At 39.8% G+C, this 19,666-nt stretch overlaps 1 protein-coding gene across 5 annotated transcripts in view; it reads left to right on the top strand.

Moving 5' to 3' along the window:
- GABPB2 (GA binding protein transcription factor subunit beta 2) overlaps window positions 1-18,106 on the top strand; it is a 32,346-nt gene extending 14,240 nt beyond the window's left edge. For 2 of the 5 annotated variants that reach the window (XM_079760649.1, XM_079760650.1), the window contains 6 exons: window positions 527-721; window positions 3,325-3,463; window positions 8,771-8,887; window positions 10,715-10,900; window positions 12,558-12,691; window positions 12,838-18,100. In XM_079760649.1, the coding sequence (XP_079616775.1) occupies window positions 527-721; window positions 3,325-3,463; window positions 8,771-8,887; window positions 10,715-10,900; window positions 12,558-12,691; window positions 12,838-13,137 (1,071 nt within the window). In that variant the 3' untranslated portion in view covers window positions 13,138-18,100. Of the gene's footprint in view, window positions 1-526; window positions 722-3,324; window positions 3,464-8,770; window positions 8,888-10,714; window positions 10,901-12,557; window positions 12,692-12,837 lie in introns of all 5 variants that reach the window. The other 3 variants (XM_079760652.1, XM_079760653.1, XM_079760651.1) reach the window with 3 other exon arrangements.
- The last annotated feature ends 1,560 nt before the right edge of the window (window positions 18,107-19,666 follow it).

The following is a 19,666-nucleotide window of genomic DNA, read 5'->3' as shown; positions in this document are numbered from 1 at the left end:
GTAAAGCAAGAATAGTGGCGGGTCTCTCTGGTACAAAGGACGCCCACCTTCCTTCCTTAAACTACTGGCAGGAAACTAGGTTGGGAAAGATCAAGTTGAGGACAGTTTATAGCAATGAATTATCTCTCTTTCAAGAGTAATCATGACTATGAATATTTTGTATTCTAATCTTTTGAAAGCTAAACAGACTTTGTTGGTTTTTCTTCATTCCTTTCTGCAGGTGTTCTCTGCACTTATGCCTGTTTTTTTCACTCAGCTCTGTTAATAAATGCAACAAAAACCTGTTCTTTTCCCCTTCCTTTCCTTTCTACTATAATTTCCCAGTGATGTCCTTAGAAGAACCACTCATGGAAGGCATTATGTCTGTCAGCATCAGGATAATTTGAGAAATGTTTTTCCCTTTGATATTTCTTAAAGGTGACCTAAATATGTGTAACCTATGGAAAGTCTCTGTATTGTTGGTAAGATCTTGCACCTGTGCTGTTGTAACCAGTATCTATATGAAAACATTACTGTTCTATGACAGAATGGTGCAGATGTGAATGCCAAGGATATGCTGAAGATGACAGCTTTGCATTGGGCCACAGAATACCACCATCGCGATGTTGTAGAGCTACTTATCAAATATGGAGCTGATGTCCATGCTTTCAGCAAGTTTGATAAATCTGCCTTTGACATAGCCCTGGAGAAAAACAATGCTGAGATTCTGGTCATTCTTCAGGTCTGTGTGGTTTTTTTAATCCCCAGAGTATACTTGAAGTTAAGGATTTATTAGAGGAGCTGAATCAAAACAGAATTTTCCCTATCTTATCAAAGAAGTACTAATATGCCTTAGTTTTGTGATTCAGTGTCATTAGTATATTTAAATACATATGTATATATAAAATTCTATAAAGTCCTGAATTATTCATGGAAATTGAATAACATTGTTGGTGGCCAATACAAAAACAAGATTTACTTGGCTTTAGAATGATTTTTTTTCCATGAAAAAATTTTTTTTCTCATTAAAATTGACTTGGGACTACATTAAAAGCCTCTTTATGTTTTCTGAATGTACATCAACTGATGTGAGACAGTACATAGCTCTGAAGACCATCAAGTCATCTCGGAATTAAAGGAAGCCATCTCAGAATTAAAAGTTAGCTGCCCGGCCAGAATGGCTCAGTTTGTTGAGCATTGCCCACGCACCGAAAAGTTGCCAGTTTGATTCCCAGTCAAAGACACGTGCCTGGGTTGCGGGTTCGATCCCTAGTCATGTCATGTACGGAAGGCAACCTATCGATGTTTCTCCCTTACATTGATGATTCATATTCATTCTCTCTCTCAGCATGTCCTCTGATGAGGATAAAAAAAAAGTTACCTGTGATGGTTCTACCCATTAATTTCTTAAGCCAGCACTTGTATATCAGGAAATAACAGGATTAGGAATATAAATATTAATAGGACATGGCCCTGCCCTTGGGGTGTTTAGTATGATGAAGGTTAGACAAAAAATAAAGCATTACAATACTCTGGTGATAAACAGATATCGACCAACTACTTTTTAAAATATATTTTTATTGATTTCAGAGAGGAAGGGAGAGAGAGAGAAACATCAGTGATGAGAGGAAAACATTGATTGGCTGCCTCCTGCATGTTGGACCGAATCCGAAACCTAGGTATGTGCCCTTGACCGGAATCGAACCTGGGACCCTTCAGTCCTCAGGCCGGCTGATGTCCTATCCACTGAGCCAAACCGGCTAGGGCTCTACCAGCTATTACAGGAGCACAGAATAGGGAGTGTTAATGATGCTTAAGGCAAGAATTAAAGTGGATATAGAATCTGAACTGAGTTTTGAGAGAAATGGGAAGAGAAGTGAGAAAATGATATTCTAGGCTAGAAAAAGAGCAAATTAAAGACATAAAGGTATGAAAGGACATGGAATATTCAGGGAAGAGTAAGTAGTTCTGTGACTACAGACTGGTCAAGGGAAGTGGAGTTTGGGAGCTAGGGTTTGAGAGTTTGGGAGCTGGGTTCTCAATGTAAGGGGTGTTACATGGCATGCAAAGGAGTGTGGACTATTTTGGTAATGGGGATCCAATAGAATTTTTAAAATATAGGATTGATATCAGACTTTTTTTTTTAAAGGAGGGAGGGAGGGAGAGAGAGAGAGAGAAACATTGATCAGTTGCCTCCCATATGCACTCTGACTGGGGACCAAACCGTAACCTATATATGTGCCCTGACCAGGAATTGAACTCACTACCTTCTGGTGCACAAGATCATGCTCCAACCAACTGTGCTACACCACCATCTTAAAAAAAAAAGATAATTATCTGGAGTGTGGTGAGATGGGTGAGAGAAGATTTAATGCTAAAGAACCATATAGTGACTTTCATTTGGACGGGCAAGAGCCAAGAGGGCTTGAGTTAAGGAATAATAGTGGAGGATGGAAGAAGAGGCATATTCAAGAAGGGATTTAACAGTGACCAGAGAACTGATAATCTGTTTTAAGCTGAAGCTCTTAGTCAAGGGGATAATTATATATGAAAAAATAGATAGACATTTCTGCTGCATTTTCAGTGGCTTGTTTATTTGTTTGTTGTTTCTTACAGATGGTTCCCTGTAGACTGGTTATCCTCTTCAACTTTCAATTCCTTGTTTAGAGACCTTTCATAATTGGGACTTTTTAAGTAGTGAACATGTTTGTTTGTACAAAAAAACAAAAAAAAACCCTGCTTTTGAAAGTAAAAAAGGAATAAAATAAAGATAAGTTTCTTTTCACTGAAATTGTGCTGACATTCCTGGAAACAAAAGTGCAGCATATGAAACTAGACTCTAAAATCTGGCACTCATTTATTTGCTTGTTACATATTCTCTGAGGAATTCTCCAGGGCAGAATGGAACAAGTTGTTGGATAAAACTCTGGAGAATATTCTCCATAGATTCTCTGTAGGGATCTCCTGCTAGCACATTGACTTGTAGATAATTGATCATAGAATATTAGTGCTGGAAATTACTTTTTAGGCCACACCCCTTATTTTTCAAATAAAAATACAAGATCCAGAGAGGTTAAGTGAATTGTGTAGAAGTTTTTGCACATAATACACCTTGTTTTCTAAAGTAGATATAAGCTTGAGAAAGCAACCTAGCATTTCTGTTTTCCTTGTCAGAAAACAAAAAATAAACAGTGGTCTTAATGAGAACTCTGAGCTCCCTGGGACATTGTGTGCTAGAACTAGTTCTGCTTGATAGAGCATTGGGGGTGAGGATTGGCTCTTCAGTAACTGTATAACTAAGGTTAATAAGTGTTCTGACTTTAAAATACCCACTTTGTTTTATAGGAAGCAATGCAGAATCAGGTGAATGCTAATCCTGAAAGAGCCAACCCTGTGACTGTGGCCACCCCATTTATCTTCACGTCAGGAGAAGTTGTCAACCTCGCTAGCCTTGTTTCTTCAACCAACACCAAAACCACCTCAGGTAATATTCTGATAACATGGCATTTATTTTAGACTTAAAATGAACAGAACCCCAGGTTTTCCTATGAGATGAATAGATACCCTCTCTGATACCCACACCTTTATTAAAATGTTCCCAAAATAAAGAATTTATAATCGATTTTAAAGCTAATGTATTTATTCTTTCTGGGGGAAGGGAAGGTCATACATAGGGGTTATATCTGAGTGCTTATTGTGTTAAAAGTAAAATATTCTACACATTAATCTGTTGAAGGGTTATACCTGACCCCAAAAAATGAAAATATAGGGGTGCTTCAATATAGTACTACTAAGGAAGATAGTTAAATATTCATAATACAAAACATGAACAAATACAGCAGAAGAAACATAAGTGGTTGTTGGAATGCTGATATAAAAGAGGTACATGTGGTTATTTGAATAAAGTATAAGAGTCTTGATTTGTTCTTGAGAACATATATAACAACAAAATAACAAAACATTTGGTGTTGACCTTTTGAAACCTGTATATTTTTAACAAAAACATCTATCTAAAAAGGAAGAAAACTGACCTTATTTTCAATATCTCTTTACAAATATTTGATTGACAACAGAGGCACTTGTGTCCTCATTTAAATAAGTTTTCCAGCTGACTCTTGTCTTTTTTTTGTTTCTGACTTTCATTTAAAAATAAGCAACTGTACAACTGTATTCCTACTTAAGTTTAATATCTAAGGAAGATGTTGAATAAAGTGTTATTACTGAGAGACAGGATGGTAAAGTAGAGCATATATACAATAAATATAGAATTGTGCATTCAGATCTGCATTCAGATATTGAATTATTAATTAACTAGATGCTTCACTGTAGGAAAACTACTTCTCTAAGCCTTCTTTACATATAATAATGTCTACTTTATGAGGTTGTGAGACTTCAATATTTTGTATTTAAGGATCCATTTTATTTATTTAAATATATTTTTATTAATTTCAGAGAGGAAGAAAGAGGGAGAGAGAGAAACATCAATGATGAGAGAGAATTATTGATTGGCTGGCTCCTGCACGCTCCCCACTGGGGATCGAGCCCGCAACCTGGGCGGGCATGTGCCCTTGACTGGAATCGAACCTGGGACCCTTCAGTCCACAGGTCCATACTCTATCCACTGACCCAAACCAGCTAGGGCTATATTATATATATATAAAATTAAGAGAGGAAGGTAGAGGGAGAGAGAAACATCAATGATGAGAGAGAATCATTGATTGGCTGCCTCCTGCACGCCCTACACTGGGGATGGAGCCCAAAATCAGGGCACATGGCTTGACGGAGAATTGAACCATGACCTCCTAGTTCATAGGTCAGCTGGCCGGCCAGGATCCATTTTACAGCAGGGCCTCAGTAATAGCTAGTGGTAAGTGAAAATAACTTCTCAGTAAAGATGGACTCCGTCCTGCCCACAAGGGGGCAGTGGTGACCTTCATTTGATAGCTCATCAGCTTATTTAATATCACCTTGCTTTCAGCTAAATGATTTAAAATGTTTAGCTTAAATATACATATACATGTAATCAGAACATTCACAGCCTTTTGGATTTGTAGTGGTTAAGGCCACACTGATTAGAACAAGAGCTTTTATAATCCAAAAGTCTTTAGAAACCAATAATGTTGCATGTTCACAAACATGTGAAAAGAGCTAGAGTTGATCTTTAGTCTAACTACTGAAATTCTTCAGACCCTGATTTGGAATGATAAGCAAATCAGGATAGAGAGTCTTAGACTTGACTCCCATAGGCTTATATCAGGTTTATCATGTTGCTTTTGACAAACTGCTCTTCTTTCTCTCTTCCATATGTTGACAACTGCAAATCGAAATTGCTAAACTATCGCATAATAAAGCTGATCTCTCTGATGTCATCTTAACCATGAAGCAGTTCTACCTAGCTCTCCCCTTTAGGGGACTGGCCTACTTGATGCTTAATCAGTACAGATAAAAGAAAAGTTATTAGACATATTCAGGTTGTGTTATTCATCTGGGTTAAAGGATTTTCTTTACCTGAATGGTGGGTGGACTTCTTATTTCCCATCAACAAGTAATATGTTCTTTTTCATCCAGTAATATTTTTAAGAATTAACTGATAGTATCCTAGGAGTACCATATTGATAGATGTTTTTGATACCAAAATCCAGATGACAGCCCAACTGGAGACCACTGTTTGATTCCCAGTCAGGGCACAATGCCCAGGTTGCGTGCTAGATCCTCAGTGGGGGGTGTACAGGAGGCAGCCGATCAATGATTCTCTCTCATCATTGATGTTTCTATCGCTCTCTCCCTCTTCCTTCCTCTCTGAACTCCATAAAAATATATTTTAAAAAAATCCAGATTACAAAGTTTGCTTTCAATTTTCCATTTGTGACTAAAGTTATGAGTCATCATGAGTGCTACCAACAAACTGCAGTGATTTAGGAGGGCAGACTGATTTAAACATTAATCAGGACAAAACAGTTATGAAGATGAATTTCCTGTTTCTGTAGAATCACAAGATGTACTCCAAAGTCAAATATAAATAGTTTTAAATTGGTTCATAAAGAGTACAGGCTCGGAATCTAATGGAATTAGATTTTAATCAGGGCTCTGATATTCACTAGCTGCATGACCTTGGGCAAATTACTTAGTTTTTCTGGATCTAGTTTTCACTAACTTACTGAGATTGTCTAAACATCAATAGGTTGCCTCCTGTACTGGTGATAGAACTGCAACCTAGGTATGTACCCTGACGGGGAATCAAACCTGTAACCTTTTGGTGTGTGGGACGATGCTCCAACTAACTGAGCCACCATAGCACACTCCCCTAAATCCTGGTCTGAAGAGTTTATTTATATGTGACATTTTGAATAGGTAACAAGAATTGGCACTGATAATAACATTTCTCTTCCAAAAACAATAGTATCTGTGCACATTTTACTTTATTTGATGTTGTGTCTAATATTGAGGAAAAGGAAACAATTAACATTATTAAACAATAAACTACTTTATTTTCCTAGAACTCCCTGAGATAAGTCTAAAGGTCATTTGAATTATTTCTTTTCAATTGTGTATGTCAGAACATTAAACCTGATTTTTCACAAATATTCATTTTTATTGAATTAAAGGTAGACTACCATCCTGCCCTGGTGGCTCAGTTAGTTGGAGCATCGTCCCACACACCAAAAGGTTACAGGTTTGATTCCCCGTCAGGGTACATACCTAGGTTGCAGTTCTATCACCAGTACAGGAGGCAACCTATTGATGTTTTTCTCTCACATCCATGTTTCTCTCTCTCTCTTTCTCTAAAGATCAATAAAAAACACATCCTTGGGTGAGGATTTTTTTTCTTAAGGAGAGAGTAACCTTAGGTTGGAATAATCATATATAATGCTTTTCTTATGAAACAGTTCTATACAGCTATTCTGTAGTTGGGTGGCGTGTGTGTGTGTGTGTGTGTGTTTGCATCCACACGTGTGTGTGTTTTAATTGTGGCCTTGTTTTTTGATTGCTAGTGACTTACTGTCACATATAATCCAACTTCCATGAATGTACAAATGTACATATATTTAAAAATCACTTGTACCTTATTTTTTTCATGTTATATATATATGTATATATATATATACACACACACACACACACACACACACGTATTTTTTAATTGATTTCAGAGAAGGGGGAGGGGGAGAGAGAGAGAGAAATATCAACGATGAGAGAGAACCACTGGTCAGCTGCCTCCTGCACACCCCCTACTGGGGTTCGAGCGCAACCTGAGCATGTGCACTTGACCAGAATTGAACCCTGGACCCTTCAGTCCGCAGGCCGACGCTCTATTCACTGATCCAAACCGGCTAGGGCTCATTTGTTAGTTTTTTGTTTTGATCATTTGTGTATATATATCAGAGAGGGAGAGAGAGATAGAAACATCAATGATGAGATAGAATCATCATCGGCTGTCTCCTGCACCCCCCCCACTGGGTTCATCGGTTGACGTTCAGTCACCAAGCCACACCAGCCAGACCATTTGTTAGTTCTTAAGCCAGCATTTGTTATGATAGGCTGAATGATGAGAAAAGCATGAACTAAGAAAAAATAGAGAAAAGGCTGGATCTTGCTCTGCAAGAAATAATTAAATAGACATAAGCTCCTTTTTGGAGGTCAAGCACTGTGTTCTTCCCAAACCATTTGGTTCCCTGAGTATTTTATTTTACTTATTTATTTATTTATTTATTTTACAGAGAGGAAGGGAGAGAGAGAGAGAGTTAGAAACATCGATGAGAGAGAAACATCGATCAGCTGCCTCTTGCACGCCCCCCACTGGGGATGTGCCCGCAACCAAGGTATGTGCCCTTGACCGGAATCGAACCTGGGACCCTTCAGTCCTCAGGCTGACGCTCTATCCACTGAGCCAAACCGGTTTTGGCTGGTTCCCTGAGTATTTTAGAGATATCATCACTATCTCTACCTTTAGCTCCACTCCCACAGTCATCATCCAAAAGCTTTACGATAGTTTGCAGCTATGAGGAGTATTATATAAGTAATCTACCTTTTAAAGGAAATTCTTCTAAAATTTATGAATAAGTTAGGTTACCTAGAGTAATCATATCAGAAGAAGATTCTTTACTCTGTGGGAGGATTTATTAAAAAGAGTGTTATATAAGAGTTTCAAGTATTTTTAAATATTTTACAAATAACGGGTTTTTTTTAATGCTTCTTTTTTGTTCGTTTGTTTTTGTTAATCCTCACCCAAGGATATTTTCCCAGTGATTTTTAGAGAGAGTGGAAGGGAGGGGGAGAGGCACAGAGAAATATCCATGTGAGAGACACATTGATTGGTTGCCTCCCACACAAGTCCTGACCAGGGTGGGGGATTCAGCCTGCAACTGAGGTACGTGCCTTTGACTGGAATCGAACCTGGAGCCCTTCAGTCTGTAGGACAATGCTCTATCCACTGAGCCAAACCGGATAGGGCTTTAATGCTTTTATTTTTAAAAATATATGTTTTTATTTATTTTTAGAAAGAGAGGAAGGGAGAAGGATAGAGAGATAGAAACATCAGTGAGAGAAAAACATCATCAATTGGCTGCCTCCTGCACAACCTCTACTGGGGATGAAGCCCACAACCCGGGCATGTGCCCTGACGTGGACTCAAACCGTGATCTCCTGGTTCATGGATCAACGCTGAACCACTGAGCTACACAAACCAAGCGAAAAGCTGAGGTTTTGATTTAATAAGGCATCTCAATTCATTTTAGTTCATCTTGATTTTATTCTCTTTGCTGGACCTCATTTGCCTTTTTTACTGAAATAGGTGACCCCCATGCCTCCTCAACAGTACACTTCTCAAATTCCACCACCTCAGTGCTGGCCACCCTTGCAGCTCTTGCTGAGGCATCAGCTCCCCTCTCCAACTCACACAGAGCCACAGGTAGGTAAGGGATAGCTGCTGGTTGAATCACCATTTTTCTTTTGTTTTTAACTCTCCAGCAGATTTCTTTTGTGTGAAATAATAAAGAATTATGGTTAGAGACAGCTAGGAAAAAGGATGTAGAGTCACGGAGCATCAGAAAGAAAAATCACTAAGTGCTATAATCAGACAGCTGGATCTTATCAGAGAATGACTAAATTATTCCTTTATTTTTTTATTTTTTTGCAGTTTGAAGTTTGTTTTCTCTGACTCCAGTTGCTTCAGATTGAAATATTTAGTCTTATATTAGCAGACTTTCTGGAAATACTCTGTTATGGTGTGACTGATGCTATCATAGAATGATTCAAAATAGCAGCAGCCTAGGTATCTTGTATTCTATTAAAGCATCAGTATGCATGGGATGGCCTCTCTCACTGTCATAGCCTCTGCATTTCAGGTTGGCTTGGGTTTTCTTCCCCTGGAGATGTTATTTTGGTATTTCCAATGGAATTGGGCAAATACATGCTATACAGTGCCCTTCTGCTATTTAAAACAAAAGGATTTCAAGTCAGCTGGTTAGAGATAGTGGTCTATTGGGAAAAGGCTGAGGGCTTTGTGTAGGTAGAGGCAGATAGTTATAGGTATGGCGAAATAGTCATTTGGGAGTCTTTCTGGAACCCTCTACAGAGCGCTCCATCCAAAATGAAAGCAGTTTGTTCTGATTTCTTTCTGCCATTGACATTTGGGTAGTGAGAAACATTCTTCCAATCCTGTTTTTCCAACTGGCAGCAGTCGAAAAGATCTCTACTCAGATGTGTATGGGTGAGCACCGTGGCAGAAGGAGAACAATATATTTAAATTTGTGCTTGTTTTCTTTGATCTTGAATAAATCCCCTTTTCAGGTCTCAGTTTCCTTGTTTCTAGCAGGATGGTTAGATTAGATTATATCTATCAAGGCCTTTCATCTATTAACATTTAACTGTTCTTGTTTCTAAGGGGTATGAATGCTTTATTTCCATTGAATTACATGAATATGCTCCTGTGGATAGTCCATACCCCACTTATTGCAAAGTTCTACTTGTGATTCTTTAGATAGAGGAATTCCATTGTGGCAGGAACTGTTTCCCCTAATAGTTATTGGGGACATTGACTAAGCAACTAAAAATCTTCACCCAATGTAATACATGTAAACTTCTTAGGAAGGTTCTGGTACATAGTAAGGAGTCAGTGTTAGTTGCTATCAATATTATTGATCTGTCAGATAGAAGAAGCCACCTCTCATTTTTGTTTGTTTTAATGATCTGACTACTTAACATATTGTTAATTCACTATTAAATGTCTCTGTTTCCTTCTAGAAATAGATTTACTCTAATTTATAGTTATTTTTCTGAGCTTCATAGAGTTAGACTTTCAAGATACCTCCTGGGGGGGGCGCGGGGGAGAGTTTTAAGATCAAATATGTTGGGGAAACTTAGCATATCTTATCCCATATTGGAGAATCCCAGTGCTCATTAGCTTGTTGGGGTCTCTGATACTTCCCACAAAACAAACAAAAAAGTCTAAACATATTTAAACCAGAATTTTGAGAATATATTAGTACATAGAACCCATCTTTAGTGAACGCTATTAACATCTCAATGAAGACATTTTAGAAAATATGTTTAATGCATTCTGTATTTCTTTTCTCCTCCGACTTAGCATTGTCAGAGCTTGCTTTTGTGTATTGCTAAATCTAATTTTTTTTCTAGTTTTCCTATACTCAATATTATCAATTTCAAGGAGGCTGAAATTGCTATACTCAGATTTTTTAAAGAGCTAAAATTTTAAATTTACTTTTGTCATCTTTAGCTAATTCAGAGGAAATCATAGAAGGAAATTCTGTTGACTCATCAATCCAGCAAGTGGTGGGGAGTGGAGGCCAGAGGGTGATCACCATAGTGACTGACGGAGTGCCTCTGGGTAATATCCAAACTGCAATCCCTACTGGAGGCATTGGCCAGCCATTTATTGTAACTGTGCAAGATGGACAGCAAGGTGAGTTATCCCATTAGACAGTTGTTTATGAAAAGATATTTTAGCCCCAGTCAGATTGGCTCAGTGGATAGAGTGTCGGCCTGTTTGATTCCAGTTAAGGGCACATACCTTGGTTGCAGTCTCCTCTCTGGCCTGGACCCTGGTCAAGACTCATGCAGGAAGCAACCAATCGATGTGTTGATATTTCTCTCTGTCTTTCCCTCTCTCTTCCACTCTCTAAAAATCAATGGAAAAAATATCCTCAGGTGAGGATTTAAAAAAAAAGAATGATATTTTAGACACTCAATTTTCCTCTAAAAATGAGGTATTAAGGCAAGTAGTAGGAATGGGAGAATGCCAGGTGCCAGATGGGGCAAAGAAGCTCCAAAAAAAGAAACAGAAACCAGGCTGGCAAAGGCGAATTTCTCTAATATATAATAAAATTTGTAAGTAAAAACCGTAATCTGGTAGAAAGAGCAAATAATATGAACCAGTAGCTCACAGAAAAGAAAATACTGATGGTTCTTAAAAATATGGAAATATGTTCAGCCTACTTCATCTGTATAAGAAATGCAAATAAATACTGCACTGAGATACCATTATAATATCATGTTGTCACATGATGGTTGTTGGAGCCAATTCATCGCCAACAGGAATCCTCAACTTGGGATGCAGTGAAGAAGGAAACTTTATTCAGAGCACACAACTCAGTGGTGATACTGCATGGCTGTGAAAACAGCACGGCTGTGGAACAGCTCAGCTCTGATACAGCAATGCTGTGAAATCAGCACAGTTGTGAGGCAGCCCCATGGCCAGCCCTCTCCAGCGAGGCATCTCTGATCTGCTCCACTCTGTGCCAACCTGCTTCTCTGCTCCTTTTCAGTGTTTCAGCTCTAGCCAGGGAATTGCGATCTTTAGTCTTCAGTAGAAAGGGCAAGTGTGCTTCCCAGCCAGAGGAGAGCTGAACTGGTGGTTGCCAGAGGGGAGCAGGGTTGGGGGACTGGTGAAAGAAGTGAAGGGACTAAGAAACACAAATTGGTAGTTACAAAATAGTCATGGGGATGCCCTGGTCAGTGTTGCTCAGGGATTGGAGCATCGGCCCGTGGACTGAAGGGTCCCAGGTTCGATTCCAGTCAAGGGCATGTACCTCAGTTGCAGGCTCAATCTCCGGCCCCACTCGGGGCATATGCAGGAGGCAACCAATTGATGAATCTCTCTCATATTAATGTTTCTCTCTCTCTCTCTGTCTCTCCCCTTCCCTTCCACTCTCATTAAAAATCAATGGAAAAAATATCCTCAGGTGAGGATTAATAAAAAAAAAAAAATTCTGTGAAGACATCAGGCCTTCTTTAGACAAGTTATTCCTACAGAATTATAAGCGAATTGGTCATAGTTCCTGACATCTTTATATAAGAGTCTCAGACCTGGGTCTTAACTGCATGGCTTCCACACCTGTCCATCTTTACCTTTCCTTTCAGAGACCTTCTTAGTGCCTCTCTAATCCTTTCTATTTCTCTCTGCAGGGCCATGATTTACCTGCTGATTCTAAAAGCCAAAGGCGTATGAAAAATAAGATATCAGAGAATATATTTCAGTTTATTTTCTAATTTGAAACAAGCAAAACCTCTTTGTTTTACAATGTATTCATCACCTTCAATTGGTGTCCTTTGGCTTGTAGTTCTAACTGTACCTGCTGGTCAGGTTGCAGAGGAGACTATCATTGAAGAAGAAGAGGAGGAAGAAGTAGAGAAGTTGCCATTGACTAAGAAACCAAGGGTAGAAGAGATGACACACAGTGGGGAGGAAAACAAGGTAATGTTTTCAGCAGTGTGGGGAGAAGAGAAGGGAAAGAACCAAAAGCCAAAACTTGTAAGGCCTGAACCCTTTTATTTTTGTGTGCTCTCTGGACACTGTGATCCGGAATTCTGAGCGGGTGGTGATGTGGTTTACTTTCACAGGAAGGCACGGAAAGAGAGCTACTACAGCAGCAGCTCCAGGAGGCCAATCGAAGAGCCCAGGAATACCGACACCAGCTCCTCAAGAAAGAGCAGGAGGCAGAACAGTACCGCCTCAAGCTGGAGGCCATGGCCCGGCAGCAGCCCAATGGAGTTGACTTCACCATGGTTGAAGAGGTGGCTGAGGTAGATGCTGTAGTAGTCACAGAGGGGGAGATGGAAGAGAGAGAGATGGAAGTGACTGGGGCAGGAGGGACCACAGAGCCTCATCGTGGAGTTTCCATAGAAACTGTTTCATCTTAATGTACAAGGGCCACAATTTGTACTATGTCCACTTTTTTCCTCTTTTTAAAAGAAAACAGAGGACAAACCTTGTTTAAAAATTAAGAATTTTCTTAAGAAGAAAAGTATAGCAGGGTATAATGCTTGGGCTCAGGAAGGCTCTCTATGCAACTGGAAAAATCAAAGCCAAATTTAGGGAACACTTCTTCTGAGAGGCCAAAAAAATAAGGACCAAATTTCCCAGCTTACATCATTGCTTTAAGCATAGAGGTAAAAGAACGCTGCATGTTGTAAGTTGGTTGGTTGTTGAAATAACTGACTTTTTATCAAAAGATTTTACTAGTACTTTCTGTCAAAAGATTTTTCTAAGGTAACATTCCTAATATAGACCCACCCAGATCCTTTAATACTTGCACCATCAAGTGACCTGAAAATTTGCCTTAGATTTATGATGTATGTCTGTTACAGAAGAAAACTAATTTGGAGGGAGGTTAGGAGCCAGCTTTGGGGAAGAGAAAGGAATATATTCCACTTCCAAAGGAGCAAACGATCCCCACTATTCAGTTAATTTCACTGAAAAGAATTTGTGATTGCCTGACTAAATTCATTGTGTGTCCATAGCTCAGCTGCCAGTTTAAGAAACTGAAATATAATTTTTTAAAACTGGAAGGAAAAGTCGTTCATGTGAAGAAGTGTATATAAATCCAAAACCCTCCAGGCTGTGCTTCACAATGCTGGAAAGTGGCCAGAAAGAGGCTCGTTGGGGTTATGAAGCAATCTGGTGTTGAGATACAAACTTTGCTCTGGCTGGATTTTACAAAATTGCAATCAGGATGATAGTCTGTTGTTAGAACAACTTGCTTCCAAACATTTATTTATGTAACATCAAGCTTTTATAGCAATCATTTAATTTTATAAAGTTTTGTTGAGTTTTCTAAATGTGCCTTTCTGTAGCGCTTACATGGTATCCTCTTATATGCAATAAAAGAAAGGGGAGAGAGAGACGAATGTTGAGGATGTTGTGTTGTTTTGTTGCCATTTGATTTGGGATGAGTAGATTGCCCTGTTTCCTTAAGGTAGAACCTTATGGAGAGCTTTTGTGCCTTATAGGTGCTCAGTGTGGGCTGGCAAAGGGAGTAAGAACTATCGGTGCCTAGAGTACGGAACCAAAGATGCTGGCTAGATGCTTCATCTGCCTTACTCCCTTCTCTCCCACTATGCCTGCTCCCTCTGCCTAGACACTTTTGAAAAGTGTTTCATTGCTTGGATTCTTTATGTGCCAGCTTGGAGATTTTTCAAAAGAAAGGTAAATATAGATGGAGAGAGAAAGGTGGTGGAGAGGTTACATTACAGAGGAATTGGGCCCCCATCATTCTTGACTTGCTTGCTTGCTTTGTTGTAAATGACAAGAAGAAACCAGAGGGAGATGTGCCAAGTAAACATTTGAATGACTGTTCAGGAAATGGTTTTCTTAATTAGTGATCATACGGAAAACATACATTTTTAATTTGGAATAAAACTTGACAGTTAATAGGGTTCTCTTTACCTTGATTAGTGAAGTAATTTGCCACAATTTTCCAGAGGTGAAAAATCATTTGGGGCTCAAAATAAACTGAAAACATAACTCCCCAAAACAAATTTCACAAACAGAATTGGCTATTAGAGGCTTCTAGGCAAAAATGTCAGTTTTGAAATTAATCTTGATGACTAGCCACCTTAACTTGGTTTTCCCAATGGATTTGAGTACCAAGCATTTCCCAAGTGGCCAGAGATTACTCTGGGCTGTTGGGGATGATGGAGAAATGCAATGGAGGAGGCTAGGTAAGGGTGAGGGTAAAATTTTGGTATCTGCTGTCAAATTGTCCCGTTTCCATTTGTGATGTGTGTGTTTTTTCTGTCCTTTTGTGAACCAGGTGCTAACAATAAGCTGCTATTGTGTGCCATTTCAGAGCCTTAACTTAACTATAGATGCATCAAGTGTCATTTTAGATGTGTTTTGTTTATGTTCTTAGTGTATATGTTGAATTTAATTTCTTTTTTTTCCTGCCCTGTTATGGGGTGGAGGTGAACACGGCAGAAGATATCCAGGTCTAGCCACCTCATTCTCTAGGTAGCTTCTGATTGGCAGTGGGGAGCTTCCATCCAACACTCTCTTTTGAGCAGACAGAGTCCCTGCTGTTCTGGGGAACTGCTTATCTGTTCTTATCTTTCTGTAGCAGGCTGTCTGTCATTCCTACACACAAACTATTGAGTACAGCCCAAATCATTTTTTATGATGAGGTCTCTTAGATTGGGTTGGAATAGGGAGAGAGAGAAGGGAAATATCTGGAAAGGGGTGGGTAGCAAAAAGGTATTTGTTTTTATTTACTTGGAATAGAGCTTTTAACATCCCAGAGAAGGGAAATAAGATTTGGTCTCCAGTTGTATTGCTGTAGAGAGAATGGTAAGTCAGGATCCCTTGAAGTAGTTAGAAGTTAAACACTAAATGCATTAATGGCAATACCATTTTATCATTTTGCATTTCTTTCGGGATCAACCATGGAAATTGGGAAAATGTTGCTAGATTTTCTGGGTTAGGGGATTTCAACTGGCCTTTGGCACGGTTGGATTACAGAGAATCAAATAACCGTCAAGTAGTTCAGAGTTGGTACTTGAATAGAAGGAACCTGGAGCCTAGGATGATTGCCTACTTTAAAATAAAGCTGCTTTAATGATATCAGTATTAATATAGGACTTTTACACTCTACCTTTGCATTTTGATCCTAAGCCTACCCCTCAAGTAGAGAAAAAAATAAATCATTTCTGTTCTTGTTCCTAACTTCAGGAAAATTATAAGTGTATAAGTGTACATTCTCTTCCTATCGCTACCTCTGTGGGATCTCTTCATTGTAATGCCAGAGTTGAGGTCTTTTAACTGAAATATTGGGAAACTTGGCCTTAGGTTTTCTATGTTTTTAATTCAGTGCCTTAAAGGATGGTCTTTTTCTCTGTCAGATCTGTGTTCAGTTACTTTTGGCTTTGCCTTTCCCCTTTCTTCAGCCTTACCCTTGCATTATTAAAATTCGTGTGTCTGCTCAATAATGTTAGAAATATATGGTATACAAAATTACTTTCTTTCTTTATACTGATATAAAAGAAGGAACTCATCAGAGGGCTTTCCAGTTGAAATTAGGTATCATATGACCAGGGGTATGTATGTGTGTGTGTGTGTGTGTGTATGTGTATATATATATATATTTAATTGATTTTGAGAGAGAGAGAAACATGGATTGGTCTCCTCCTCCTGCCAGGGCTTTTTTTCCTGTCCTCACCTAGAATATATTTAGAGAGAAGAAGAATGAGAGAGAGAGAGAGAGAGAGATTGGTTGCTTTCTATATGCTTCCCCAATCAGGAATGAAACCCACAACCCAGGTATGTGCCCTGACCCAGAACCAAACCAGCAACTTTTTGGTGCACAGGACAACGCTCAACCAGCTGAGCCACGCCAGCGGGGCAAGACCAGGGCATTTTTAATGCCCCTTTGCTGGGTGTATATTAGTGTGTATGTTTATAAATGTATATGTATTTTCTCACTTTTCTCTTTATTTGAGGTTCAGCTCTCAAGTACCTGGTATAACCTGGATATATTTTATTTCATTAAATGCATGAGAGAGGGTTTCTTTTGTAACCACTGAAGAGCTGGAGGAAGAAAAAACATTGCTCTGGCTCTTCCCTGAGAGTTGTGCTCTAACAGGTAGTAATGAGAAACCTAAGGAGCGAGGCCCCAGGGAGCACCGGTCCCTGGCTTTGCAGAGACTGGTTAGCACACAGTGTGATGACCCGGGTGAGCTAATAGATTCAGAGCCACCGCGGTAGAGATGGAGCTGCCCTTCCACAAACCAGCCTCCTTTCCACTCCTGGGGCAGCTGTTCGGACTGGCCCGTGGACAGTCTCACACCTCCCTGCTCCTGTGCAGACACCTCTGTGTGGCCAGAAAGGGAGCTGAAGAATGGAATGCATGTTAAGACCACCCCTCTGCTGTTCTAGGCTCTTACCTGTCTCCATTTTATGTGATGAATAGTTTCCCCTTCTGAGTTAGTACTCTTCTCTCCTATGCCAACATACTGAGCAAGAAGAATACGAATTTGAATTAAGTAGCTTTGAGCCTCTGGTGCTGCCTTTTGTTTTATTTTTTGAGCTTCTCTAGGATTAGGGGGTGGGGTGACATTCCTAGACTCTGTAGGAGCAATTAATGGCAGGAAATTGTGATTTCCTATCTCTCTGTCTCCTCCCCTTTCCCGTCTTACTTCTGTTTCTGTGACCCCATTGTTCTTATCTCATTGAGTCTTTCCCAGGAACTAGAATTTAATAAGTCATTTCTAATCTATGGGCCTTTCCTCTTTCCACTCCCCTCTATCCCTACTACAGACTTTCTGTTTATTCTGAAGTGGTTTGTTTCGGAGAATTTAGGTCATACTCTATAATACTGTGCTTCCCAGTTGGGCTCAGGCATCTTGTTCTGTCAATAATGATAGCAGCTCTCTCCTCTGGCTTTGCCCTGTGTGCTGACCTGTCAAGGCCATTTGTGTTGGGGCAGAGGATGGGGGTGTGGGAGTAGGGTATTGGGAGGGTGAGGAGAGGAAGACTGTGGGTAGGGTGCCTAGATACTTCTTAAATGTCCTCCATTCTTCAGGTTGTCTGACAGCTTTATGTACAGTATGTTTTAGGAAAAAATATACTTTTTTATTTAGAATATTAATAAAATAGGGTTTGATTCTGATGAGCAGGGTTGTGTATATGTATGTAAGGGTGAGTGAGCATTTGTGTGTATATACACCTATACAGATCTATATTATATATACAACTTTTGTACTGTCGTTTAAAATAAAGATGTTTCTTAATAAAATATCAAAGTCTTAACCATTTCAGGGTGTCATTGAAATTTTTTACAGCTCCTGGGCAAAAACTGTATCTTCTCCCTGATCACAGATAAACCTCAGAACAGTCATGTGCCACATAACGATGGGGGTATGTTCTGAAAAATACGTCTTTTAAAAAAATATACATCTTTAGGCAATTTTGTTGTTGTGTGAACACCATAAAGTGTACTTATACAAACCTAGCTTGTATAGCCCACTACACACTTAAGCTATACGGTATAGCCTGTTGCTCCTAGGTTACAAACGTATACAGGATGTTACTCTACTGAATACTGTAAGCAACTGTGACAATGGTATTTGTGTATCTAAACTTAGGAAAGGTACAGTAAAAATGTGGTGTTAAAGATGAAGAATGGGCCCCGGGCAGTGTGGCTCAGTGGATTGAGCGTTGTCCCATGTACTAAGAGGTAACTGGTACGATTTTCAGTTAGGGCACATGCCCGGGTTTCAGGCTCGATCCCCAGTAGGGGGCATGCAGGAGGCAGCCGATTGACGTTTCTTTCTCATCGATGTTTCTTTCTCATCGATGTTTCTTTGGTGGTGCGGGGGGAGTATTATGTCTTTATTTGATGAATACGGTGAGTCCGCGGGCAGCAGGCGGCACAGGCCAGCGGGGAGATGGCCACTGCACAAGATCTCTCTTATCGATGTTTCTATCCCTTCCTCTCCCTCTCTCTGAAGTCCATAGAAACATATTTAAAAGAAATATATACGAAGAGTGGTACACCTTACCGTGAGCGAAGCCTGCAGGACTGGAAGTTGCTCTGGGTGTCAGTGAGTGATGAGTGAATGTGAAGGCCTAGGACATAGTGTACACTACTGTGGACTTCACAAACACTGTACACTTAGGCTACACTAAATTTACTCTACAAAACAAAACATGACAAAATCAACTGCAAGAGAAAATGATGCAATCAAGAGACATGGTAAATATAAGATGTATGAGGCTGCTGCCAGCATACTGTCTTACAGCAAACTTCTTTACTCTAAAATAACAATACATAAACCAGTAACAGTTGTTTGTCATTACCAAGTATGTACTGTCCATAACTGTATGCTATACTTTTATATATGCAGCTGGCAGTGCAGTCGGTTTACACCAGCACTGCCACAAACACTAAGACATTACAACTACAGTGTCAGTAGGGGAAAGGATTTTTTCAGCTCCCTTGTATTATAATGGGAGTCATGCATGCAGTTGAGTGAGACATCATCGTGTGGTACCTGACTGTAGACAGTGTTCCCTGTCCAGCTGAGCTAATGAGGGAGAAGTGGCAGGGCGGCATTGGGGGTTCTTTCCCCTCTTGGGGTCTGGCATTGGGGAAGGGTTCTTTCCCCTCTTGGGGTCTTCTAACCCATTCACGCCCTCGGACTTTTCCTTAACTACTCCTCAGCTGGTATTCTTTTTGTTGTTGCTAATCCTCACCTAAGGATATTTTTTCCATTGATTTTTGGAGAGAGCGGAATGGAGAGAGGGAGGAGGGAGAGAGAGAGAGACATGGTTGTGAAAGAGACACATGGATTGTTGCCTCCTGCAGGCGCCCTTACTTAGGGCGGGATTTAACCCAGGACCCTCCAACCCTTCGATGTGTGGGTCGGGGTGCTAACCATTTAGCAACATTGGCCAGGG

This window comes from Cnephaeus nilssonii (assembly GCF_951640355.1).
Source record: "Cnephaeus nilssonii genome assembly, chromosome: 21".
Taxonomy (NCBI): domain Eukaryota; kingdom Metazoa; phylum Chordata; class Mammalia; order Chiroptera; family Vespertilionidae; genus Cnephaeus; species Cnephaeus nilssonii.
The sequence above is the reverse complement of the archived record's forward strand: the minus strand, read 5'-3'. Positions and strand labels throughout refer to the sequence as shown.